Source organism: Anoplopoma fimbria, chromosome 14 (genome assembly GCF_027596085.1).
Source record: "Anoplopoma fimbria isolate UVic2021 breed Golden Eagle Sablefish chromosome 14, Afim_UVic_2022, whole genome shotgun sequence".
NCBI lineage: Eukaryota > Metazoa > Chordata > Actinopteri > Perciformes > Anoplopomatidae > Anoplopoma > Anoplopoma fimbria.
This window is the reverse complement of record NC_072462.1, coordinates 17,980,879-18,008,032: the sequence shown is the minus strand read 5'-3', so window position 1 is coordinate 18,008,032 and position 27,154 is coordinate 17,980,879. Positions and strand designations below refer to the sequence as shown.

The window sequence follows — 27,154 nt, the reverse complement described above, 5'->3', positions numbered from 1 at the left end:
CATGACATGTATTCCAATGCTACTCTCTCTCTCTCTCTCTCTTTGCTCCGTCCTGCTTTCTCTTTCTCTCCCTTCTCTTTGAGCCATTTACTTTCCTTTTGATGCACTCTCAGGCTCACTCTGTCTTTGTCACCCTCCTTCCCCCCCCCTCTCCATCATGCACAGCGTTAACACCGGCTGACACCACGTGATCCTTTGCCAGCAGATGTCCAGTCAGGTTTTTTGTAAGCAGATGAACCTCTTCCTACACGAGCATCAGCTCCACTTCAGTGTGTGTTCTGCTGCTGTGTGTGGTCATGATGAGGGGGAAGGGGACAGGAGCGGGGAGGGCACAAAGATGAAGGGATGTGATTGGTTCTGAACAAGTGGGATGTCAGGCCTTGCTGCAAGGGTGTTGGTGTAAGGTCGACCAGGTTGGGTGCTGGCTGTGGCCCCTTGAGCAACATGGAAGTGAATAGGAAGTCCTGGGAAGAAAATGGATTTTGTTAATAATGTAAAACATGCATTAAAAGTGGTAAGCAGATCTTGGTGGACAACTGTACTCTCTGATTTGCTTGGTATGTTGCAGCAGTTAATGGACTGTAAAACTCTTTATTTCTGCATGTTGGTAAGGTTATGGCCCATTAGCTGTCATTCCTCTTGTGGGTGTTTCTTACTGAAAAGAACCCTGCTCCTCAAGTGTTGTCAGCTAGGAGCTCCTACTCTTTCATGTTTAACGCTGAATTGAATTCTTTGTTATCATGACAGCTTTGAATTATTATTATTTTTAAATAAATGCATTTTTTTATTAAAACAAAATATCAGCTCAGAGAGACAGGTCCAAGTCAACGTGGGTGAAATCAGCTTGAAACTTGCAGACTAATCAAAAACACACATTTTTGACTTTTGAAAATGTATTTATTTACACAAATTATCATTCGTGCAATCAAAAGAACAAAAGCAAGGGCAAAACATTTACAATATTTTGTTTTTACAAGGTCACTTCCCCTCTAGATCCTACCTGCTTTGTTTGCCTACTCAGTTAAAATACAGAATTTTATTTTATTATCATTTTTTAAATCTCCTGCCTTACCGTTTGTATTCCGCACCAGGGTTATGAGCTTGTGGAGGTGGACCGTTTACTACTGAGTTGTGGTTTTGGCATTTCTCTGCTCCATGTTATTGTTCCAAGTCCAGATGTGTTTTCTTATTTGGAAAATGACATCAGTGTCCCCTTTTGGCAAATGACAGTATTACACATCTCATTACATAGTCTGACATCAGCGATTCCCAGTCTGCCGTTGTCTCATTCATTCCTCTACAACCTGGAACATGCTTATCATGCCAGAATATGACAAAAGCATTTACCAGGTGATTAGTGTAATAAATGCAAATTAATGCAAGACCCTCCACACTTTTGAGGTAATGATTTGGTTGATTTTCAGTGAATATTAGCAGGTTGCACATGAGCTTTGTCACTGATGATGAGGTAAAAAAAGGGACAATTTTGATGATGGAACATCAAAACAAACTAAAATCTAGTCTGCTCCCTCCTCCCTTCCACTCTGCTCTTTGTCTTGCTGGTAAAAGAGAGGAGAAGGAATACAGCTTTGGGATGCAGCACCATTATAAAGGCTCTGAAAAACTAACTGTTTCTTGTCCACACATTGTAACAGTGTTACTGACCAACCACTGTCGTCTGTTATTGTCACAGAACCGTCAGCTTCTGAAGGACAGCTTCATGGTGGAGCTGGTGGAGGGAGCAAGGAAGTTGCGGCATGTTTTCCTTTTCACTGATCTGCTGCTCTGCGCCAAGCTGAAGAAGCAGATCGGAGGGTAAGAAACGTTGCAAATGACTGTTTTGTATCTTAGCAGCAATAGTGAAATCCCCAAAATACATAAATTTCCAACATTGCAGTAGTTTGGTAGTGCAGAATATGGTTGGATATCTCAAATCATAAGTCAAGAAATGAATTTCTTTCTGCGGTTAAAATCCCACTTTAATGAGATTTCTGAGACCTGAGTACACAAGATGTCTAAAAATGTTCGGAAAGTAAACACGCTGACTTCTTATTATCCATTTTACGACAGAGAACTCATTGTGCTGGTCTATTTGTGATTATATATATTTCTGAAATATTTATGTTAGTATCAGTATATTTTAAAATGCATTATTCTATTTTCTAAATCAACCATGAAACCAGTACCTACTTATTAATTGTTGTCAATTTTTTTTCTCCCCTTTCTGCTGTCTCCTTTCCCCTCCATTAATCCACATCTTTGATCCATCTTTATCAATCCACTCCTCCTTCTCGTCCATCTTTTTTACTCACCTTTCACCATCCATCCCCTCTCCTTTTTACTCTCCTCCTCCCAATGCAGTAAAAACCAACAGTACGACAGTAAGTGGTACATTCCCCTGACCGAGCTGACCTTCCAGGGCCCAGAGGAGACCGAGCCTCTTACTATCCCCCAGGTCCCCGACGAAGAGCTTGACGCCATGAAGGTCAAGATCTCACACCTCCGCAGTGAGCTTCAGAAAGAGAAGGTAGCGTGGATACACACTGGTTCACAAAAAAACTAAGAACTAAGAAAAAAGTGTCTTTCACATGACTTATTGGAAACAGAATTTTTCTAAAGTAAGGTGGTCAAGGTAACGCACAAACACAAATACACAGTCAAACGTTTCCACCTCTGTGATTTCAGAGAGCCAACAAGGGCTCAAAAGTCATTGACCGTCTGAGGAAGAAGCTGTCCGAACAGGAGTCTCTGCTCCTGTTAACGTCTCCCAGCATGCCCATCAGGGTCTACAACAAGAACGGCAAGGTGATAACACTCTCCGACTTCATCACCCTCCTCCTACTGCTCCCCGTACGCTCTTCCTCTCCATAGTTCATCTGTTCTTCTCATTTCACTGCATTTTTTTCGTCCTCCACTTCATTGCCATGAAGCACAATATCCCCTAGCTTATTTTCTTTAAGATTGATACTCCTTCATCTGTCTCATACTTGGACTTTACTTGTATCAGTTGCTGTATGAGATCTTCCGTCTGTTAAAGCTAGCTGGACGAGAATTCATGAGTGCAGTCTAAATATTGATATTGTATGTTTGCACAGATGACACGTGTCCTTTTAATCTGCCTCTCCCCACGTAAATCAGTAAGGCAATAACATTTTGTGTATGTGTTTGTGTTCAGAGTTACAGTTTCCTGATTGCGTCAGACTATGAACGTGCAGAGTGGAGGGAGATAATGAAGGAACAGCAGAAGAAATGTAAGTGTCATGTAAAATGTCCTGTCAGACAATGTCTTCTTTTTATTTTCGAAGAACATCCAAGACACTCGAAACGTTTAGGCTCAATGTGGATACATCTACATTAGCAACTACTAATCCAACAACTTTGTGAAGGAGATAGAGAGACCAATATACAATGTTATTTACAGTCTACATTTATTGTCTATCCTAAAGGTTTAAAAACTTCCTCCTTGACTTCTATGGAGCTGCAAATGTTGACCAACTCCTGTGTCAAACTGCAGACTGTCCACCACATTCCACTCAGCATCAACAAAGAAGGTAAGGTACTATTTACTATGACACTCATGTCTATAATGCATTAAAAACATACCTGTAATGCATTATAATGTTCATATATCACGGTATAATTATAGTAATAGTATAGTAATAAGATTATCAGTATAGATACTTAGAGGGACCAGCAATTATTAAGTGTTGTGATAGTATGAAAGTATTCATAAAATGCTTTATAATGTGTTAAGATTGTTGGTATAAAGCATTATGAATACTTAGGAGTGCTTATAACTAGACCTATACAGTGCTATAATCAGATTATGTCACATTATTAGTATGTTTTTGATGTATTGTAGACATGGGCATCATAAAAAGTTAACCAAAGTTAACCCTCAAACTCTTCACTGTTCAAGAATAATTTTTAATGATAGTTGTGATTCAGATGGCCATAAAAAGTGCACAAAGGTTTAAGCCACGTGTTTTATACTGTACAAGACTGTTTTATCCCTTCCTTCCATGTCTGATTCTGCTCCAAAACAAACAGAGATCTGCATGCTTTTCTAATCCCCTCTCGCTGTCTTTTTTTCTCCTCTGAATGTTTTTCCAGAGGATGAATCCCCCGGTCTCCACGGGTTCCTGAATGTAATCGTCCACTCTGCCTCCGGCCTCAAACAGAGCTTGAGTGAGTCACGCACCTTTAGCCTTCATGCACACAACACAAAATACATATAATCTGACAAAATTAGTTACTGAGAAAGTCAGTAAACTTTAATGTGACCAGAGCAGTGGAAAAAAAATATTTTTGTGTTTTAGTACGTGTTTCCCTTTATACTTACCTTCAGTTTAGGTTCCTTTTTCAAGTCTCACTACTTAGATTTAGGTCTAATTTGTAGGAATTTAAAAAAAAATGTATTGTCATTTGGTATTTACTGAGTTGCAAAACACTCGCATTAAAACATTTGGACAGATTAAACTTGACGTATTCCTAATTTGGTTTCTGTGGATAAAGTCAAACATTTAGCCAATTTAATTGCTACTTTAATACATCCACAAAGAACAATTCAGTGGCCACATAAATGTCATGTGTTTTTAATACTCCCCTCTCTACCAGATCTCTACTGCACATTGGAGGTGGATTCCTTTGGCTTCTTTTCAAATAAAGCCAAGACGAGAGTGTATCGATACACTACTGAACCCAAATGGAACGAGGTAAGAGCCTGGCGTAATATAAGCATGCAACTGTACATATTCTTGTTGGAATGAAAGAGTCTGAATAGATAATATAGGGGGTGAGTTGATCAGTCAAGGCTGAAATACACTGTAATGTCCTTATTGTAACTTGAAGGCCTTCTAAAGTTATTGATGGAATTTATTTACATGCATATTTAATTTTTTATTTTATTCTGTACAGTTTGTTCTGCATGTCATGTATCTGACATCTGGTCCTGTAATCAGTTAGCTGGAAATCTTCGAGTAAGCCCCTGAACATATAACAAAAACACACGTGTGTGCATACTGTATGCATGCTAGCAGACATACATACACAAACAGGATTATATTGATGGCACAGCTGGATGTTGGAGGTTAGCAGCACAGAGGAGAGCTTCGAGACACAATCAGTGGATCGGTTCATCTGCGGCACATTTTTTTTTCTTCCCATTGTGGACCCAAAGACTTTGCTCAGCAAAGTGGAAATAATATCAGCTAATGAGGAGCTGCTGGTGATGACTCACATCTGTCCAAATGCTAAGTGAACCAACACAGTGTGGGCCTCAGAACGATGAGCAAAACATATGCAGAGTGCCCCCATACATAATCACAGGGAATGTTGGTCAGCTGTGTGGTGGGATGTCTGAATTAAGATATAGGATGGATGAAGATTTTTTTTCTCGAGGTATATTGTCATTTCTTGTTGTTATTCAGGTCTCCATTGTTGTGTTGTAACCAAATGAAATATAATCCCCCTCCAACCATTTTCTTTTTCCTCCCCCTAAGGAGTTTGAGATTGAGCTGGAGGGCTCTCAGACCCTGAGGCTGCTCTGCTATGAGAAGTGCTACAACAAGACCAAGCCGAACAAAGAGGATGGAGAGGGCACAGACCGCATCATGGGGAAAGGACAGATCCCGGTATGACATGACGTCACCCCCCTTTATTCAGCAGACCCAACATGACTCATTACAGTTATGTCACTACCACTGCCATAGAGCATGAAATCCATATTATTGCTCAGTGAGCCACTTAAACTGAGCATTATATAAAAAAAAAAATCAGATAAGATTAATTACCCTAATATGTTGTGAATGGGTGGCGGTTGGTTATATGGAGAGAAATCGCTGTTCAAAGGATGTGCATATTTTTGATAGAATGACACAAAGCTTTCATTTTCATGCCATTGAGCTATCACCGTGTGCTGCCAGGCTAAGCTGTTTAAAGCATTACTCACATTCCAGAGTCTACAATGGCCTCATCAGCCTGGCTGCTACACTGGCTGATCGCAGGTTGATAGCAGGTCTAGATAGCAGGTGATAAGGTTGCCAAGACGACGCCAGCCGATAGGATAATGCCAAGTTTCACTCAGTAGATCAACATAGAGAAAGCAAATATACAGGAGAAAGAGCGATACAGACAGATGGAGAGATTTAGTCAGAAACAAGAGTCTTGTCTTTGATTCACCAAAAACCTCCTTCTCTTACTCCTCCAACCACAGCAGGGCAGGTGTTTGTGTTTGTCTTTGTGTGTGAGATAATATATCGCTGAACATTGTTTCACCTCAAATCCACAAAAACACACAAATGGATGTTCTCGCGATGTCTTATTTGGTGTTTTTCTTAAACAAACTGCGAAACAAAGAGCAAGAAAAACTGAAGAAGATACAGAACCATTAGAAAAATACTAATGACAGTCCCCTTTTATACATGTAATATGGAAATTCACCAGTCATAGAAAAATGAAATATCAGCGTCAAGTTATATTAGCAGTATTCCTTGTGAGCAGCCTGTATCCTGGACACTTTGTTCAAATTGCAGAAGCCTCTCAGCCAAGCTGTGAATTACAGTCACATGCTCCACCTAGTGGATCTTTTGGTAATCCTGTGACAGCACCACGTCTTGGCAGATGATGTCATTCCAAACAAACCACCCAGAGTGGTGAGAAAGTTGCTCAGCAGGATTTTCATAAATCCAGGGCAAGAAACTGTCGCTCCCGTCTTCAGTAAAAGCAACAGTGGCTGTTGTTTCCCACAGATACTGTTCAATTTTAGTTGTTTACCAACCAAATAAACATTTGGAATAGAATACATTAACCATTCACTTGCAAGAGAGGCTGTCAGCCAAACATACCATCAACACCTGAATGGTATGTTTGACATTTACCTGCATAAATGTGTTTCCACCTTGGGCTATCTTTTCCTTTATCAGCCAAACTTTATTGCGATAGAGATTATTTCATATAATACTATAATAATTATTCAGTGTCTTAAGTCACTGTGAGAAAAAATTACTAAATCCACATCATACAGTACTAATGCCAAATCAAATTTTCAATCATCAACTTTTATATCTGTTCAATGATTTAACAAAACACACAGTTTTCAGTTTTCTCTACATCTTTATAAATCTAGTAGCACATTTATCTCAAATAAGATATAGTATTTTTACATACATACATCATAGGCCTAATCAACAACTTGTATAAATGTATATAGGCCTGTCTCCATCTGAGTGTGCTATAAAAAACGTTGTCTTCTTTCAGCTTTTTGCGCAGTGTATCTAAACTGTCTCAGCTCATACTGTTTGCTTCACGTCAGCATTAAACACGGTGTAGTTTTACAGATCCATGATTTATTGAACATGTTGTTCAACAGCACAGGAGTTGCTAAACCTTCGACCAATAAAGGTTGAGGAAGATAAAATCATATTTGTTGGCCGAAAACTTGAGCTCTTAAAACGTTTTTATCAGGAAGCAAAAAGAAACTATGCTGTATTTTCATGGAATGTAATTCTTTGTAGATAAACGGCTCAAAGGAGCACTCTAAGCAGTGAAAGATTCAGTTATGAGAAACATGATCCAGCCGTGAGCACAACCAGATGAGTCTTAGGTAACCCTACAACATACAGTATATTGTGTGTGTGTTTATTTCGTTTTCGTTGCGTTAGATCTGTGTGTAGTTTTTACTGCCCCAGATGGCATGTCCCTTCAGATCTGATTGTGTTTGTGCATGTTTGGGTGTGAATTTAGTCTCTCTAAACAAGTTAGATTTGTATATCATATTTGTGAAAGTACCATAAAGCAATGTAACATATACAAAAAACACCTTTGAAAACATTCCACGAAGATAGAGGGAAGATTTGTACTGTTGATGCAATTATAACTTTATGCTCTATTTAATCTTGACAAAGCAAATAAACATCACAAGTCCATGTTCTATAGACCTCATTATGTTCCAAAACGTTGTACATATACTGCAAGCTAACAAACAAAAAACACATGGGTAGTAGTGGAAGAAGTTTTCAGATCTTTACTTAAGCAAAATTTCCAATTCAACAATGAAGAAAAGCTCCTCTACAAGTAAAAGTCATGCATTCAAAATCTTAAGCATTATTGTAGACCATTTGAACTGTTTCATTTTTCAAAAGCAAATCACTAACAATGATCTTTAAGGATCAACTGTGTAGATGTTATGAAATACCTCTGTAGTTCACATGAATTTCCTTTAATATATTCTAACATGTATTGTGCTTTTGTGTTATTTCCACCAGCTTGACCCTCCGACTCTCCAAGGCAAAGACTGGCAGAGAACAGTTATTCCCATGAATGGGGTGAGTAGCTTAATTCTACTTTTCCTGTATTTCCTCCCTGTGCATGTAAAAAGTTGGCAAACTTCTCCAAAAAAAAATCTAGTTTCTCACAATACTCATTAGGTATCACTGTTATGTAGCTCCAATGCAGCCTTACATTTATAGTATACTAGCACACGGCAGTGAGGACTATTTGAAACAATTACTCCAGGATGTGGTTCAGTTGATATCTCTGTGAAGTCTACATCTGGTTTTAACATGGCAGGATTTCCTCAAGATCATGGGAAGCCATTGCAGATGGATGTCAGGCTTGTAAACCTGTTTTAACTTTAAGCCCTTTTTTCCTGTGTCAGATCGAGGTTAAACTTTCCATGAAGTTCACCAGCCGAGAGTTCAGCCTGAAGAGGATGCCCTCACGGAAACCCATGGGTGTGTTTGGTGTCAAGATCTCCACAGTGACCAGGTAAGTTGAGAGTTAAACACTTGGAGGCTACCTAAATATAAGTAAACATCTGGTTACCTGTACAGTTCAACTCCAAAGAGTTATCCTTGTATCTATTAGTCTATCGGCCCATCAGGGCACATTTGTATTTGTTAATGGCGTTCCTCAGGGCTCGATTCTAGGCCTCCTCTTCTTCTATGCATTCTGTGAGCTGATCTTTTTGTTTCTTTCCTCACAGCCCACAATGGGTTAAATTCTATATACTTTAACTGTAATTTGAGTGACACAAATGTTAAAGCACTCACCCCTGTTTGCCTAGCTTCCATCTCCAGTTGGATGGATGTTTTTCCTCAGGACGGCGGCTCTTACTCATCAGCATTAACAAATCCACCGGGCATGTAGCAGAAGCATCAGTGTGTTGTTTTTTGTGGCCATTGTTGCTGCTGATGATTGACGTAAATTAGGATTAGAGATAACAAGGGGGTTGACTAGATTTACCAGCAAAAATCAATTAGTGCTACAGATGAATAATTAAAACATAACACAAGCAAAGAGCCAGAGGCATAACTGTCCCCTGAAGTAGTCATAACAATGCAAAATATAACCATGTTCATTTTGTCCTTTGCCTTGTTGTTTATGCAGTACTAATGCTGTTCAGTGTTTCACTTAAACTGCTTGTTGTTGATCTTTAATGTTTGACTCCATTTTAGGAGAGAGCGCTCCAAGGTGCCCTACATTGTCCGGCAGTGCCTAGAGGAAATTGAACGGAGGGGTATGGAGGAAGTAGGCATCTACAGAGTATCAGGAGTGGCCACTGACATTCAGGCCTTGAAGACCGCCTTTGACACCAGTGAGTATACCCTTCATCTCCATACAGTAGGTCATGTAATAAAGTAATAATCCCTATGATTTAACTTGTACTACCATCACTTGTAAACATCATGGTTATAAAGTGAAACTGCTATGCATTTCTAGGAAAGATGGCTGAGGAGATTTATTGACCATCATCTAAAGGAAACCCTTTCTCTAATCTTTCTGTTTCTGTTGATCAGGTGATCATTGTTGTAGCTCTGTGTGTCTGACTGCGAGTTAACACGAGGCGTTTTCTCTGATGTCAAATGATTAACCAGATTTATGAACTAATTCCATATGAACTTGCATTTTGTGTGTGTATGCTATTTGTGAATGTTTCTTGTGTTGAGTGTGTGTATTTTACCGTAATTCTGAAGAAAAATAAGACGCATGGAGTCTCCTGCTCATGCCAAGGTGTTTCACACAATCTCCTGTCTTCATGTTTTTCTTGTCTCTCTCCTGCAGATCATAAAGATGTGTCAGTGATGATGAGTGAGATGGACGTCAACGCCATCGCTGGGACCTTGAAGCTGTACTTCAGAGAGCTGCCAGAACCGCTCTTTACTGACGAGCTCTACCCAAGTTTTGCAGGCGGCATCAGTAAGTCACTGGGCTATGATGATTTCTCAAACACAGCTAATTATCAGTAATTACATCTTCTAGATGTCTATTAAGGGTTGTTCAGGAAAAAGTCCTTAATTTGTAGTACATGTAAAATCTCTCTTTCTTTGCTTTTGTGCAGCCCTTTCTGATAGTGTTGCCAAAGAGAGCTGTATGTTGAACTTACTGCTGTCACTGCCTGAGCCCAACCTGGTCACATTCCTTTTCCTTTTGGATCACATGAAGAGGTAAAAAAACACACGCTTGCATAATATGTAGATAGCAATGCCCACAAACACAGAACAAATAAAACAGAGATACATTCACAACCATAAATATACAAGAAGTGCAGTCAACTGCACACAAGCACATATGTTAATATTCCAGATAGATTTTGATTAATTTTGTGTCCCATTGTTATCTAAATATTGATATAATATATAGAAAAGTTGCAAATGGGAGAATTACTGTTACTGTTTTCAAGATGGCGTCCTTTTAAGTGGTGTTGTTCACTCTTGCTGCATTGACACTATTAAAGCAAATGCAGTCACTGCAGTGGGATTTCATTCAACAGTAGATGTCTCCTGGTTACCATGGTGATTTTGAATAACAAGAGGCTCAAACATTTCAGAATGTGAGCACTAACAATGCAGATACAACTGTTTGAAAGTATTGCAAGAGTTTTTGGGGGGACTTTAAATATCTGGTAAAGGGAGGAGGAGATTGGAAGTTGTAGAGTCGTACGAAGGATACTACCTCTCATATAGGCAAAACTGAGTTCAATGTTTGTTTGTAGGGGCCGTAGCTGCTAGGTGTAAAATGAGTATATCTATTTTAAATTTATTTGTTTACTATTTTTGTATTAATCAATTAATCATTTAGACAATAAAATGACAGAAAAAAGCAAAAAACTGTATCTTTTCTCTTCTGCTGTAGGACTTTTACTATCTCTTATATTCACGTACTTGTATGCACAACACACAGATCAATAGTTGCACATTAACATCACCTGTATCTCTCCACGCCACTAATGGACTCGTCTGTCATCTTCTCCTCAGGGTGGCAGAGAAGGAAAGCATCAACAAGATGTCTCTCCACAACCTGGCGACGGTGTTTGGGCCGACTTTGCTGAGGCCTTCCGAGAAGGACAGCAAGATCCCCGCTAACCCCACCCAACCCATCAGCATGGGGGACAGCTGGTCTCTGGAAGTCATGGCGCAGGTGAGCACCACAGATCTTCATCTGGCATTTTGTCTTTAAATTCTGTGAAGCTTTTTCAGAAAAAGTTGCTCTGCTAACCGCAAGCTTGAACAACCAAAACCTCATTTGTCTGTCTTCTGTTTTCTTATTAATTGCAGGTCCAAGTGTTGCTGTATTTCCTCCAGCTTGAGACGATCCCAACCCCAGACAGTAAACGACAGAGCATCCTCTTCTCCACTGAAGTATAGAGCTAACATTGACTCTGCCGAACCTGAGAGTTGGAAAATGAAGGAGTGAAACAGAGACGGACCTGTGGCTCAAAGTGAGCCTATAGTAGTATGTTTTTGAATTAACTGATCAGATTACATTGAGCTCTCGCAGCTGGAAAGGATTCCTCTGACGTTGCCTGCCTCCCTCTAACACTGGAGGGCGCCATTGGTCTTCGAAACTCAGAGGATGCAAGGTCCTTGCCGTACATATCTCCCATTACCTGATATTTAGTATCATTCCTTCTACCTTCAGTGATGATGTGGGTGCGTCTGCCCTCTCCATTTCTCATCCGTGCTCTTTGTTGGTCTTAACATTGAACCTTTACAGCTTGTAGACGGTTGTTGTTCATACAACAGGAAGTTGTCAAAATCAGTCCATAAAAGAACGAAACAGGTCTTGATTTAGTTTGCCAACAAATCAGAAGTTCCATGTACCTTTTTGTTTGGGCGTTGTCCTCTATTTGTGTTTATTTTGGACAATCATCAGCTCTTAAAACAAAATAAGTTGACCCATCTCAAACATTGCTTTATGTCTTGCTGGGGAAATTTTAACCATGTCTTACATAACCTCAGCACATTGTTCCTGAGAAGACAAGAGGAAACATTTGTGCTGTTTGTAGGAGTTTAAAAAATGAACATCCAGAGCTGCCACAGGACTGACTTTTCTTCTTTGTGTCAGGAAGCCAACACCTGTGTGTTAAAGTGTTTACAACGTAAACAAACCCTAACGCTGCAGCTTGACGAGGGACTCTAAGACATTTTAAAAGGAACATTATCATTAGTAATACACTGCGATCTGACTGCCTGCGTTTTTTCCAAGAACAAAAAAGCAAATTTCCTGTTTTTGTGTTGTTTGTGTCTCAAGGTAGTCTTCAGCTTGAATATTGAGGAAGCAATATATTTTCTAACATAGGAAATGTCTGTGTTCATACCTTTGCGGACGAAATGTCCTTCTTACTGTAACATAGAACATCTTGCCAAATTATTATGTTGATCGTTTGTTTCTAGGAGAAAAGGAAGTTGTTGTATTTACAGATACAGTATGTACATAATCTTAAAAGTTGTATTTTTTTCTTTCTTTTTGTTAAACAGTATAATCAATGTTGCTATTATTGTAATTTATTTTGGAGGCCCGGGGGGGAGAAATTGTTTTTTCTTTTTCTTTGTGAACTTTTTCTTCTGTTTGATTAAGAAAGTGGTAGATCTTAGCCTTGACTTCAAGTCCTGCAGTAAATAAGCAGGATTTGGCCTTGTTCTTATAGAAACTACTCAGCTGTTCTGTCCAGCCTATCGATTATTCATTTAAGATATTATTATGAAGGTACACACACATTGTAGTTACATACTGTATGCTGCTGTGGAAAAGGCACAAGCTCTTTAACTGCTGGGTGTCCCTCAGCAGAAAGTCTCACATGCAGAGACCGTCGCCTGTCTAGTGTAGACACATTATGCAATGTCATAATAGAGCACACACACACTCACACACATATGACATTGTCTCTTTTTGTACCATTTAATCTGTGGCTGCAGAAGTGCACTCCTGCGATGTTAGAACTACTGTATTACAATTGAAGTAACCTGAGAGCACTCAGCATTTATGTCCATTGAAGAGCATATCTGTTGGTTATAATGAAGGAATATTATTTTGTTTCATCTTCTCTTGACATCTTTTTTAATTTATCTCATGCATATGTTCTTTAACTGTTCTTCATCCCGTTAAGCCTGAAGGTGTCCAACTCAACAGCTAATTTAAAGGAAAGCTCTTGTTGATTCTGAAATTATACGTTTCTGATTTTAATTTCTCTGACCTTGATTTAACATGCAGGCATGTTTATTTTTATTTGTTTTTCATTTTGGTCTTGTTTATTGCTGTCTTGTTCACAAATCTGTCATCTTAGACTTTGGGATGTTGGTGACCCGTGAGTATCTTGGTTTACATTATTACAGCATGTCCTTTTCTGGCCAATCCTTTAAGGGTAAACATCACTGTTGGTTTTCCATATATAGGATTAAAACTATAACCAATTGACCAGTTTAATGGATCTGATAAAGGCTTGTGTGGTTGTGTCCATATTATAGATAACACAGGGAGGGGCATAGATGAGTAAATGTTATTAATAACACATTTAAAGTTTACTTTAAGGAGTCTTTCCTTTTGGATCCATATCAGCTCTCTTGATGTTAAGTCAATTACACTCATATGAACATAATAATATAGACTAAAATATAATTATTGTATCAACCCCGGAAATAACAATATCAAGATTTTGTCATGAAAGTCTTCATGCCTTTTTTTGTCCTTTCAATAATTTTGGCCTACTGTAGCATGCGCACAATTTTTCATCATCGAACATGAATAAACAGAGAATGAATCCCCATTTTATTCATTCGTTCATCCATCACCTTTATAAAAAAAAGTCCCAATTGCCTACACTATTCTACCCTTTTGTGCCTCGACACTTTTTATTTTGGTTTAGCGCCTGTGGTATTCTGAAACGTTGTTCAGTCTCCTGTTGCCTTTGCTGAGGATAGCCACACACCTTTCATCTCTTAAAGACTAAGACAGGACCTTAACCTTAAGCATGGTCTTAGCTCATACTGTACATGCCCGCTCTACTTGCCACCTTCATCTGTGATGCTGTAATTCAAACTGTGTTAAAGTCTGTCTTAATCGGGCAAAAGACTGACTTTTTTGCCCTTCTCCTTGTTTGGCTCTTAAAAGTTCCACTCCTCTAATGCCTTTTATTCTTATTTATTTATGCTTTGTCCCTGTTCGGTATAAGAAGGTCTACTGGATCTATTTATTTATGATACAATATCATCTAAAGCTTAATTAATGTTAGAAAAATGGTCGTCATATGGTGTGCTTTCTTTGGGGAAATGTAGGTCTTATGTTACAGTCTGTTTATTGAACATCCTGTTAAAGTTACAACTGTCTGTCACTATTTTGTCCAAGAATCACAACCCCTGTGTACAACTGCAAACACCTTTGAACTCCCTACTCCTGCAGCGTCGGCTCATCTCTGTAGTTAGATGTGTTGTGCAACAGACTGGCCACTGTGATTGTTTAGCTCTCTGATTTAGATAACTGAATGGCAGATGCAGGTTCCGATCAATTTGAAAAAGGTAGATTCTGTGAGTTCACGCAACTCAAACTTCTCTCATTTTCCATGGAGTTGTATAAAATGTATTATACTAGAGAGTACATTATTTGGTTTCTGTTTTATTTATTGTGGCATCCACTGACGCATGATCGTCAGGAGGCAGAGCCGGTACGCCTCTAGTCTCTTTGAAAAGCCAAGCTGTCAGTATGTGGTAGAGGACAAAAGAGTCTTGTATTGCTCTAAAAATCTGCATTGTTTTTGGTCTGTTGACTGTTGGTGTAACTGCATGTACCCTCCATAACCTCAGTCCCTCTGTACATGACAAAGTAAATACAGTAGAAAAGGTAACATTTTTCTGTGGAATAGCCTGAAGATATGGAACATATTGCTCTATATGAAAGTTACAAATCTCGTCCATTTATTGTACATGAGCCTGGTAATTATCACATGTCCATACTATAGTTAATACTATCAAATGACTCTCTACTGCCACTTCTATGACATACAACTGACTAAATCTGACTACTTTAACCTTTGGAAACATGATAGTTTTGTTTCAACACTTAATGTTTAATGCTATGGATGAGACTTGCTGACCAACCACTTTTTACCGTCCTCAACTTTTTGAACTCTTGTTCCTGTTCAATATTCAATGTTCTGCTTGTAGAACTGTAAAAAGGAAAACCGTATTCTGAGGGTAAACATGTTTGGAGGGCATTTGCAGCCTATGTTTGTACACAAAAATGTTAAATAAAATCTCCTTGTAACTACAAACAACGACGTCTTTGGTTTTTCTTTTTTAATTTGAGACGAAGCCAGCAGCCTGGTAGCTTCCAGGTGAAAACTCTATACAACACTAGAAAGACTGACATGATGGACTCAGCATGAATACAATAAACTTTGTATGTAATTCTGCCTGATACTATATTTAGTGCATAAATTATATTCTCTAAGCACAAGACAATGAATAGCAATAAAAATGACTAGTTCAAATTATTCTAAATATATAAACTTGCAAGTAAACTTTTAAATGGAAATGCTTACTTTTTGGTCGACTCCCTGTGTTCTCTGTTTAGGAAAGTTTTCACTTAAAATGTAACATTTCTTGTGTTAGATACATAAAAATGAAAAATATATTAATGTATCAACATAACTGCAAAATATATTGTATTTATAGAAGCTTTCTTTCTTGCATGTTTTAATATATAGACGCATACGCAGACATTGAAGGATGATTTAATCATGAGGTGTGTAAGAAGCTTTGATGATTTCTGCAGCCCATTATCGGCAGGGAGGGCAATGTGGGTAGACATAATTGTAGTCCTTATTTTAATAGTAAATGCACTCAACTTGAAAAAGACACTGATTCAGACTTTTATAAAGCCCATCATTTTATTGCATATTGTAAAATCTTTCAGATGCATGACAACAGCAGGGACAAAGAGAAAAATAGTGACTCCCACTGGTTGAGCTCAGGTCTGGCAGGTTCTGCTGTCACTGAAAATGCACCTTTTCAATGTCTATACTCCCATTATGTGTGCCAGAAAAATACTTAATATGCTGAGTATGGCAAATGTAGTATGCCAAAAAATGTGAGGATGCCAGGATGTCCTACTGTTCTATAGTAACATTTTGCAATATGTAAACAGTATACTTTCTTTGGCTATTCTGACCCACAATCCTGCAGATCTATGAGTAACGAGGTCAAAGTTCAAGATGCAATGTTAATGACAAAGTAGTATGTTCCGATTGAATGCATACCGCATGCCACAGAGCATGCGGTATGCATAACTAAAAGTAAAAAGAAATAGCATGTGATTTCTGCTCTCTGCTGGCAACAATTGTTTGTGAAAATGGGAGTTTCCTTGCTCTTAGCACACATATATTTACAGTACCATGATGCTTGACTTATTTATGTTTAAGTTAGAATGATGTACGTTGTGGTAATTCTTTCCAGTTATCGGGTAGCCAGATATTTGTGTATATTATGGTTATATTATGCACATATATATTATATTATGGTGATAATACATGATGCATTCATATCTTCTGTTTAGATAAACAGAAAAAGTAAAAATTTTATTCCAGCCTCACCTGTCCTCATGTTCCATGTCTGTAATAAATCAGGATTGAAATGGACTCTTCCGGCATCTCATTTCACCTGACAGCACATATTTAGTGTTAGTCACATGACCTTCTAATCAGCAAACCACTCATACAGTCCTGATTGGTGAATATTCTACAATATAACTTTTAAAAGAAGGCATGGAAGACCATTCTATTATAAATACAATGATGAACCCACAATCAGTAAAAAACCTCACCTCACTCACTTGGTCTGGTTTGACCAGTAGCTTATGGTGGCTAATGTTAACAAGCTTTTCATAGGCCTAGAAGTTGCTGTGTAACTGACATTTCACAGACGTTAACTTTATAACTTCTCTTCCTGCAATAATGATAAGCTAAGTTTTAGCATTTATTGTCTAATAATTTAACCATTAACTTTAACCGGACATGGGGGGCTTGGGTGTGTTGACAGATCCGGGGTCACCCTTAGCAAATATCCTTGAGTATGAGTTTGTAATTGACAGGCTGGATAAATGATAAGCAGTGAAAGAGAGCTGGAAATCTTTATTGGGAATATGACAGTTATCAACAGCAAACAGTGTCCAGGCCCATTTGCAGTTTCTCTTATGGTCCAGTTTGGTTGATGCATTAAAATATCAATATGTCTTTGAAGGTTTATACTATTATTTGTAAAGGTGTAAGCCATCTCCTTAATGTGCCATTGTCAGTGAAGACTTAATAGCTGTCATTATTTTAGAGCAAGAACCTAAGCAAAGAAGAGGATATGTTTGGTTCAGTCACACTTCAACTTGTTGTTGCCTGATGTTTGCTTCAGACTTGTATGTTTCTTACCTCCAGTGTTTGTGCTTGACAGTTCAATTGAAGAAAAATTCTTAGTTCCTTTGTCTAATTATAATCAAGGCTTTCAGCAGGAGACTCTGGGTTTTGAAAATCCTCCTCGAAAACTTCCAGAGCATCTTTGTTTGTCACTGGAGAATCTAATTTAGAAGTAATGAATCACGGTAAGACTCTTTATAATGCAGACGTGCACTGTGCCACTCTGTCACTGTTTAAACCTGACAGTTCCTCATAATTCATAGGGGTGTTGATAATACTTCCCCTAGTTTTGGGTCATCATTTATTAGCAATGCACTGCTAAAGTAGTGTAAATAGGTCTCAATAACACAAATAACACTGTTTAGAGATCTGTATACTGCAAAAAATCTCAGAGGTTGCAAACAGACCTTTGCCATTTGAAATGTGAGTTGAATTAAAGCTATGAATGGTCCAGGTCCATAGATCCTCAACATGCAACAACAGCTAGAAGTAGACGTAGTGTAAAGAGCATTTTTAGCACTTAACCTTTAGAGATCAACAGTTTACAATCCTTCTATTTGACTGCTTCCGCACTTTTAAGCACAGCCTCATGCAAGGTGCGTGGTAAAGATTGTGCACGTGGAGAGAGTCACGAGGGGCTTTCTGTCGTTCTCGTGGTTGAAACATCCACACCGTGAGACTCTGAGTGGATGAGACCCTTTCACTGTTCTTTTTTTACCCGCTCACCCTATTGTCATCTTAGTTTTTCCGGTCGTCTATACCGCACGTCACGGTTTACCAGAAGACCCCCTCAACACAGTCTATCTCTCACACACGCACACACACACACACACACACACACACACACACGCACACACATGCACGAAGAGGGAGAGGCGGCGTGGATGCTTTTTCCTCTTGCAGCATGACATTGCGCACCTTCAAAACTTCTCTTGGCAAAGCTAACATGTGCAGTTGTGTCGTGTCAGAGGATTTACACATGTAAACACGTTGATCGGGTGGAAAGACGAATTATTTTCAATCTCACAATAAGGTAAGATATGTTGTTTTCTATTGATTCATGTTTTGTTTAAAATCTTTGTCAGTTGTTACCGTTTAACAGGTGTTTTTTTTTTTTTTCATCATGAATGATATAATAACAGTGTTTTATACATTGAACAAAAGCAAACTACAACCATATCAGTTATTGGTTATTCTTTAACTATGGGAGCTTTCACTGTGTCAGGAATGTTGAGTTTTTTTATGGCAATGACTTGATTAATTAGATAGTTTAAGTAAAAAGTAGCCTATATAATAATACAAAAAGTTTACTATTATAAGTATTATAAGTAAGTAAAGTATTATAAGTAGCTGTAATTTGAAAGTGTGTATCGATCTCAGTTTGTAAGGCTGATAAATGGAAATTAACATTGAGATCATAACTGAAGCCTTTTCACCATCACTTGATATTTGTTACATCATCCATCAACATAACTTGCCTTGATTGTTCAGTATTGGCTCAGGTGATGTTTATCTGTTCAAGCTATCAGGAGTTTACAATATGTCAGGGCTTCCCTCATTAACAACACACACACAGTACTTTTGTCAGCTTTCTTTTTGTTTTCCTTCTTTTTGTTGGCTTTGGTGGAGCTGGGCTGCTACGTTGATTGACAAGGCATAGACAGATCCTCCTCCAGCAGGATGTGCTTTTTCTTATCATTTCCTCCAAGGCCTCTATGCACATACAGACAATATCATAATAAAGGGGAGTAGTTTTTGCCTAAGCAGCCAACTGGAAAGTTAAACAAGAGGGTGAAAGCTTATGTTGTAGCCTATAAATGTCAGTGATGGTGAAAAGCTACATAAGTGGATTTTTATTTTTTTTTACTTTAAATTTGAAGTATTCATTTTCTTGTGCATGTTTCAGACACATTTGCAGCCTCTTGAGATCTTAAACAACAAAATGGTTGGATGCTGTAGCTTTCCAAAGCCGCTGGATAAGCCTGTTTTTTTAATTCCTTTGGCCTGTGAGAAGGTTTCAGTAGCAGAACAATAGAGGAAAAGTATTACTTTGGTCGATGTACTGTCAATCAGGCTCACAGCTGGTATGAGCTACAGGGCTATGTGTGTATTAATGAAAGAACAACGTGTGGACGGGAAGGAAATTGTGTTTTTTTTCCTCTTCTATTTATATTTTCAACATCGACGTTGTCTTTCACATTTACATGTATATACACTAAAGTGGAGGTACGGTCTTTTACCAAGTTTCCTCTTTTACAGTACAAGTGAGACCAGTGGAGTTGGGAAGTAAACAGTGATAACATATCTTGTTCTAATCATGTACAAGCCTGAACCACCACTGATAGGAAGGAGCTACTCAAGTAAATAATCTAAACCAATAGCATCCTCTTTTTTTGAAAAGCAGAAGGTAAATATGAGGTTCCGAACCCCAAAATGTTTGTGGTTTTATATTACTCAAAGGAGAATTCCAAATACCCTAATTTAACTGAAACCTAAATTAGCAATGTAGTATTTATTATCGCAACTTCTCTGATACACACCCACTTCAAAGTTAATCATAGGTTGAGAATCTGTCTTCTTAGTGCACAGGCATCAGCTTGAGTAATGAGTCAGTGAGCATCTTCATGGGCTCCAAGCATTAATGATAAATTAAATAAACACATGAAGATCAGTGTCACATTAATCTATGGATGCATTTTATTACACAGTAGGAGAAAAACTTGGATGAGAAACAGTAGGGTTGAATGATTGATTGGATTGGAAATTCTTCTTCTCTGTGATATGCTGACGGACTGTAAGGCACCCACAATTGGTCAGATGGTCCCAGCATCGCCCCTATAGTGACCCAGTTTCCCCTCCAGAATCATGTGTTGAATGTTATCTGGTCAAATGTTAATCACTTTATGGACCTTGGCAGGAACTAGGTCATGTTTACAAATCGTTTCACTGTAGTCAATAACATTCACCTTCAACGTATGTCATTGACAGGGTGACAGGTGCGGCTTATGGTCTGAGTGTACCTACATAAAGCAGCATATTTCATATGTTAATGCTGGTACTCTAGGCTGACCCATACTGAATTTATTAAGGTTTTCATAATTAGAAATACATATTAAAAATACATTTATTGCCCGGTTTTGTTTAGCATAGCTAACAGGCACATTTCTCATTCAAATTCATAGCACGCTTGCACTTAACATTCCATAAAAATCTTTACTTCCTAGCTGTTGTTCAAAGATAATTTAAATTACTTATACCTGCTAGGGTAAAAATGTATACTAATGCACTAAGTAATCTACAGTATCACTATAGAGTTAGTTATTATTTTCTGGAAACTTTTCTGTCTTCCTCAGTCCCCCCCGAGCAGTTGTACTACTTTAAACAAAATAACTTGGCCTATACATTTCAGTCATCTGAGGTTGAATAAAATGCTCTTATCGGCTTACAATATAGAGGACTTGAGCTAAATACACTAAAAAACGTAGCAAAGATAGTTTGACCCGTGTTCCAGTGTTGGTACAATGGCTTTGAAATTTATAGGGGGTTTATTTGTCTAATTATCAGTGATTTTGGAGGAAAACATGTGGGTGACGGGAATGATTAGTGCGTGGAAGGGTTTCGGGAAACTTTTCCTGAAATAAAAGGTGCATTGTTGGCCTGTCTACTTTGGCCCGGTATGGATAACAAAGTGTCTGCCTGTCTTCCAGAGATAGATGTCTTTTTTTCTGACCTGTGTGGTAACCTGCAATCTGTTTGTACAGGCCAGAGTGCTGAGATTGTGTTCTCTCTCTTTCCCTCCACAGACCACTGCGCTTAATTGGCTGCAGTCCAGCATTCTGCTGCTGTCTGCGGCAAAGTTTACCGAGCTGCACACAAAAGAGGCGAAGACGGTTGCAGAGATAAAGAGGAAGACTGACAGACTGTTATAGTGTGACTGACAGTAAAGCATTGAGTCAGGCAGGTGTTTGCGATGGGAACTTCATGCCTCAGCTGTCCTTGCGTGACACAATCACTCTTCCCTTAAGTCATTCCATGCGGTTTGGCAAGCAGGTATTTTGTCTAAAAACAAGTCAAGCGGCTGAGTCTGTGGGATGAAAGCACAAAAAAAGCAAAAAAGGAGGAACAAATAACCATGCTGAAGAATGACGAGCTGGTCTATATTGGCCTGGAGCTGGTGATCGCTTTCCTGTCTGTGGCTGGGAACATCCTGGTCTGCTGGGCCGTCTGCCTCAACTCCAACCTGCAGAGCATCACCAACTTCTTTGTGGTGTCACTGGCAGTGGCTGATATTGCTGTTGGGCTGCTGGCAATTCCCTTTGCTATCACTATAAGGTATCATGACGTCTATTATTTATTTTTCTTTTATTATTTTACCTTAATCGTCTTTTTTATGGGATTTAAAATCAGTGTAATCTTGAGTAAAATTGTAAATAATTACACTAACACTCCGGGATGGTTTTGCGTTATAACTATATGAACAAAGCTTGATTAGATTTGAAAGAATGTAATATTGAATGGGTTTTTTAATGGGGGATTTTTATGACCTGTGATGTTTTCTTGCATTCCAACATCAGTACCGGATTCTGTGCCAACTTCTTCGGCTGCCTGTTCATCGCTTGCTTCGTCCTCATACTCACCCAGAGCTCCATCTTCAGCCTGCTGGCCATCGCTGTAGACCGCTACATCGCTATCAAGAACCCGCTCAGGTGAGAGGAAACATGAAGTGTGCTGAAAACTGAAATCGAGATAGCTTCCCACGCTGTCACTTTAACCAACGTGACCTTTCAGACCGACCAAATCTCCCTGGTTGTGGGAGAGCTTGTTTTGTTTTGAAAAGGATGATTTAAAATTATTTTATTTTATTTTACTGCTGGATTGGAACTGTTTCACAGTTTACTTTCATTTTCACACAAAAGTCAGAGGAGTGTGGGTAAGCCATTAAACGTGAGAGGCACATAGGCAGTGTAGCAAAACACATTGAATTATTGAGAGCTCTTATTCAATTAAGGTTAATCTGTCCGGCTGTGGGCAGACGTAAATCTGTCTCCTCAGGCTTTATTGAGTTACTGTTTGTGTGCTGTTAGAGGATTTTAATCTCTTGGGATTTGATCATTTTTATCTATGTAAATCAACACCATTCAAATTATATATAACCTTATTTCAAGCCAAACACGCTTATGTTGCAGCTGACTACAAAGCACCTTGTTAATTTATTTTGCAACAAGCATTTTGACATACCACTGACTCATTGTTCATTTGTGTGTAACCAAAGCCAATGTTGTTCAGTTACAGCTGAATATTTTACTCCTGGCACAAGAAGACATTTCATCAACTAAGCCACAGCAGGTGATGCATTTGCATAAGGAGTTGCATAACGGCTTCTGCATGTGTTTATGTGCACACACTGGTGCCACAACCCCTGGCGCCAAAGACCATAGAGCTAATAATTCATCAGAGTTTCAGGAGGCTTAATATAGCCAACTGGCGGCCACCCTGGCATAAAACAACAGGCTGTAGTTGAGGTGATGTTCCCGAGAATACTGTAGTTATTCATGTGGTTTCTCTAGTTTTATTCCTCCTACCAAATGTGTGCAATCTGAATGAAGCAATGGGCACATTAATGCTGCCAACAGTTTTCAAAAAATGTAAATGATTAAATGCAGGTTCAGTTGTTTGGATATCAATATCTTTTTATGTCCTTTTTTATGTGTCATAATGACATAGCACAAATAAAAAAAAAAATAACTTAAATATCATAAAATGTCATGTTAGTAGCCTACAGTAAATCATGTGATATTAATGTTTGTCATTTATTTATTTTTTTACTGCATTTCTCAGAAGCTCTTATATGACTTGACTAAATAACAAATTCTTCAGAGCTTTAACGTCAGAATTTAGTTGAGAAAGAAGTTTGGCAGTAAATTAGGAAGGAAGTGCCCTTATTGCAGATGTAGACACACTCACCCACTTGTTTTCAGAGTAATTTAATGACAAACAGCAACTTTTCACACTGTGTCTATTCCTCTGTTTTATATCATGGAAAGAAGGAAGAACACATCCTGGCATCAAAGACTGTTGTTAGCAAACCTTTGCAAAATCTGAATGGATTTAGATATTTAAAACACTTGGTGTTGTGTGTGTCTTTAATCAGCAGGCAAAAGTACTGGAGAGTATACCTGTAAGTGGTAACAGTGTTTTAACATCAAGCAGTGCAACAATGAAAAATACTCATGCTTTGGCTTATTAAATAAATAATGCATGTAGGCTTGAATGCACAACCATTTTCTCCTCTTTTAAAATCACCAAATATCGACTTTATCTCACAGGGATACTGTCACACTGAGCGTAGATAAAACAACTAGCCCTAACGTATCATTGTGCTCTGCTCAACCTTTCAGGTACAACAGCCTGGTGACGGGGCAGAGGGCAAAGGGCATCATTGCATTGTGCTGGGTTCTCTCAGTAGGCATCGGCCTGACTCCGATGCTGGGCTGGAACAGAGGTGAGAGATTTATTTTGGTAAATATAAACAAGGGCTTACCCAAAGATGTAGAACAACATAAATACGGCATATTTTGTTCATAGCTTTTTGAGGAGATGATTTGATACCTGAGTTTTGTTTTAACCTTGTTTTACCATGAGTTGTTTAAATCCAGAACATATGAATTTGGGGAAAGTAGACACATCTCCAAAACAACCCTGATTTCAGCCTAAACATTTAATTATTACATTTTTCAAAATTGTCCGAAATAGGTTTATGCATAAAAAACACACTTGTCTTTCTCATTTTTCCTCTAAAAAGTGAGAAATTGCATTTGTATTGTATTTCTAGAGGGAAGTGCTTTAATTCATTTCTAATTCTGACAATTAGAGGACATGTATGTGACATTTTTACGTTGGCTTCAATCCAGCTAAATGGTTCTTATTGGTGAGACCCAATCCATGCACATTACCTTACCATCATTTCATTAAAATATTTTACTTCATACCATTATTTCTGCTATGGAAACAAAGGCATTTCGTTGACATCATTAAAAGATGAAACTGTAAATGAATCACCCCTTATTCTGTTATACAGGTTGGAACAGCACCGCCGCAGCCAGCAGCAAACGCTGCCCTGAAGGCTTGACGGTGTGCCTGTTTGAAGGAGTGGTTACGATGGACTACATGATCTATTTCAATTTCTTCGGCTGTGTGCTGGTTCCCTTGCTGGTCATGCTGGTCATCTATGCCAATATCTTCATGGCTGCCCGGCACCAGCTCCGACTGATGGGGCTCAAAGTCGCTCACACCCCTGCTCCCGGAGAAATTTCCTCACCGTCAAGCCCGTCTCGATCCACCCTGCAGAAGGAGGTGCGTGCTGCCAAATCGCTGGCCACCATCGTGGGTTTCTTTGCTCTGTGTTGGCTTCCGCTGCACATCCTTAACTGTTTCAACCACCTGTGTCAGGACTGCGGCCGTGCACATATCTGGTTGATGAACATTGCCATCATCCTCTCCCATGCTAACTCTGTTGTGAATCCCTTCATCTATGCTTATCACATTCGGGAGTTCAGACAGACCTTTCGGAGGATCCTGTACCAGCACATCCTAGGGCAGAGGGATGGACATGGGTTTAGGGCTAGGAGTGGTAATGTCGGAGGTGTCGTGAGCAGCACCATGATGCGCACTTCCTCCCGTACCAGTAAAGAGGGTTCATCGTGTGGCACAGTAGTGAATAGCTACATCCTGGACCCCAGTCCTGAACATTCTCAATCACAAGCAGCTCACAAAGCCTCTTGCCAATGGACAACAAAGTTAGACGCTGCACCAAGCAGCTACAAACCCAACGGACACCAAAAAAACGGTAGCACCGTTCCAGCGATGCAGCAGCAGCATCAATGCATCATGGGCTTTGCTGCTCAGGATGAAGTCGAGTCTGTGACAGCAACAGATGTGTTGGAGGTGAAAGACAGTGGTAGTTGCATTTCTTTTGTGAATGTTCACGCTCTATCTCTAAAACAGACCGACTATCGATGCTCAACAGAGCTTACAGAAGTGTCATGACAAAGATATTTAGGTATTTAAAAACGATATATACACTATGACCATAAAACATATAACAGTTTGCAAACATGACAACATGAAGAAGGATTAATGAAGCCTCATTAAATCGACAGCAAATGTTTCTATTTCTGAAGTCACATAAACTGGTTGCAGGGAATATATTGGCCTGCTTTATTACTTTTTCTCATCAACCATCTCCGTGTTGGATCAGATTTACAAGCGCACACCAGAATTTGTCAAAAGAGTAAGCTGCTAATAACATCTTATTGACATGGAGTATAAAAACATCTATGTCCTTTCTCAAGATAAATGTGCATTTTTTAGGTTGCATGCCTTTCAAACAATGTGCATTTTAGAAAAAAATGCTTTATCAACTGTACTATATCTCGCAATGCTTTTGTAGGAGACAATACATTTTTTAACTGCTTTTTTTATAATGTTGCATAACAATTTGTAATGTTCATCTGTATTGTTTTTATTCACTGGAGAATTAAAAGTCTTAACGTAACATTCTGCTGCACAACTACATGAACCATAACCAAGAAGAGCAGGAAATAATGGTCTGAATATCATAAACCACAGTCCTCACAGACAGCTTGTGGGAAACAATGATACTGTTTAAAGTCGAGCATTCGGGCATGCACAATCTCTTGTGTAAAGATCTATCAAAAAGTCATTTCTCAAAGTGCTGGATAGCTACTTAACATTTGATGTCGCTAGTTTGATCATGGATTTGATAACTGCCAAGCAACACAGGTCCGTTGCCGGTTCAACAACTATGAGACAAATGCGTCAAAGGAACCCAATATATACAGGTGAGTTACCAACCATCCAAAACAAAGAGCTAATTTGACTTATTCAAACATTACTCCATATGCCTGAAGTCTGGCTTGTTTCAGAGTCAGTCTTGCACAAATAGACAGCATGAAAAACCCACGCATACACACACACACGTTAAGTACATACACATGACCGCAGACTACTCAGCAAGAGGTGTTTACAGAGTGGCTTGGCTGCTGACGCCAGTCAATGAGCCTAATGCAATGGAAATCAAATGAAGGTTCATTTGACGATGTCTTTTATTATGCCATTACGCTTTCTCTTTCCTCATTAAAAAGCCCTTCCATTGTGGGAAAGGCCTGCATTAAGCAACATTTACGTGCCTTGAGGCAATCCGAGAGACATGACTCCAGGAATAAACATACATGGGTATGTATCTAGCCTGTGTACTGTGTTTTTATTCACAAACTATGCATATTAGTGGTATATTATACTTTGTAGTGCCCTGGAGTATTAAAAACGATGGAGCCATTTCATTTTAATGTTGTTTTTTTTTGTGCTATTCTGATAATCATGAGATAAGGGTTATGGAAATGATGTGGTTATGGTTGATTCCAGTCTGACTTATGTCAGCACAATAAAAGAAACAAAACC

The 27,154-nt window shown here is 38.8% G+C and overlaps 2 protein-coding genes across 4 annotated transcripts in view; both read left to right on the top strand.

The window, feature by feature from the left end:
• Window positions 1–15,503, top strand: part of bcr (BCR activator of RhoGEF and GTPase) — a 76,990-nt gene extending 61,487 nt beyond the window's left edge. For all 3 annotated transcript variants that reach the window (XM_054612636.1, XM_054612635.1, XM_054612634.1), the window contains 15 exons: window positions 1,694–1,815; window positions 2,362–2,527; window positions 2,686–2,805; window positions 3,176–3,251; window positions 3,447–3,551; window positions 4,114–4,188; window positions 4,618–4,715; window positions 5,502–5,633; window positions 8,265–8,324; window positions 8,657–8,766; window positions 9,456–9,595; window positions 10,063–10,197; window positions 10,340–10,445; window positions 11,256–11,418; window positions 11,556–15,503. In XM_054612636.1, the coding sequence (XP_054468611.1) occupies window positions 1,694–1,815; window positions 2,362–2,527; window positions 2,686–2,805; window positions 3,176–3,251; window positions 3,447–3,551; window positions 4,114–4,188; window positions 4,618–4,715; window positions 5,502–5,633; window positions 8,265–8,324; window positions 8,657–8,766; window positions 9,456–9,595; window positions 10,063–10,197; window positions 10,340–10,445; window positions 11,256–11,418; window positions 11,556–11,645 (1,698 nt within the window). In that variant the 3' untranslated portion in view covers window positions 11,646–15,503. The remainder of the gene's footprint in view (window positions 1–1,693; window positions 1,816–2,361; window positions 2,528–2,685; window positions 2,806–3,175; window positions 3,252–3,446; window positions 3,552–4,113; window positions 4,189–4,617; window positions 4,716–5,501; window positions 5,634–8,264; window positions 8,325–8,656; window positions 8,767–9,455; window positions 9,596–10,062; window positions 10,198–10,339; window positions 10,446–11,255; window positions 11,419–11,555) is intronic.
• A 3,106-nt stretch (window positions 15,504–18,609) lies between these two features.
• adora2ab (adenosine A2a receptor b) lies at window positions 18,610–26,905 on the top strand. The gene is given in 6 exon segments (XM_054612558.1): window positions 18,610–18,707; window positions 21,478–22,006; window positions 22,249–22,380; window positions 24,073–24,176; window positions 24,753–25,687; window positions 25,689–26,905. Coding segments are annotated over 5 exon segments (1,416 nt in total). The 5' UTR covers window positions 18,610–18,707; window positions 21,478–21,806; the 3' UTR covers window positions 25,734–26,905.
• Window positions 26,906–27,154: the final 249 nt, after the last annotated feature.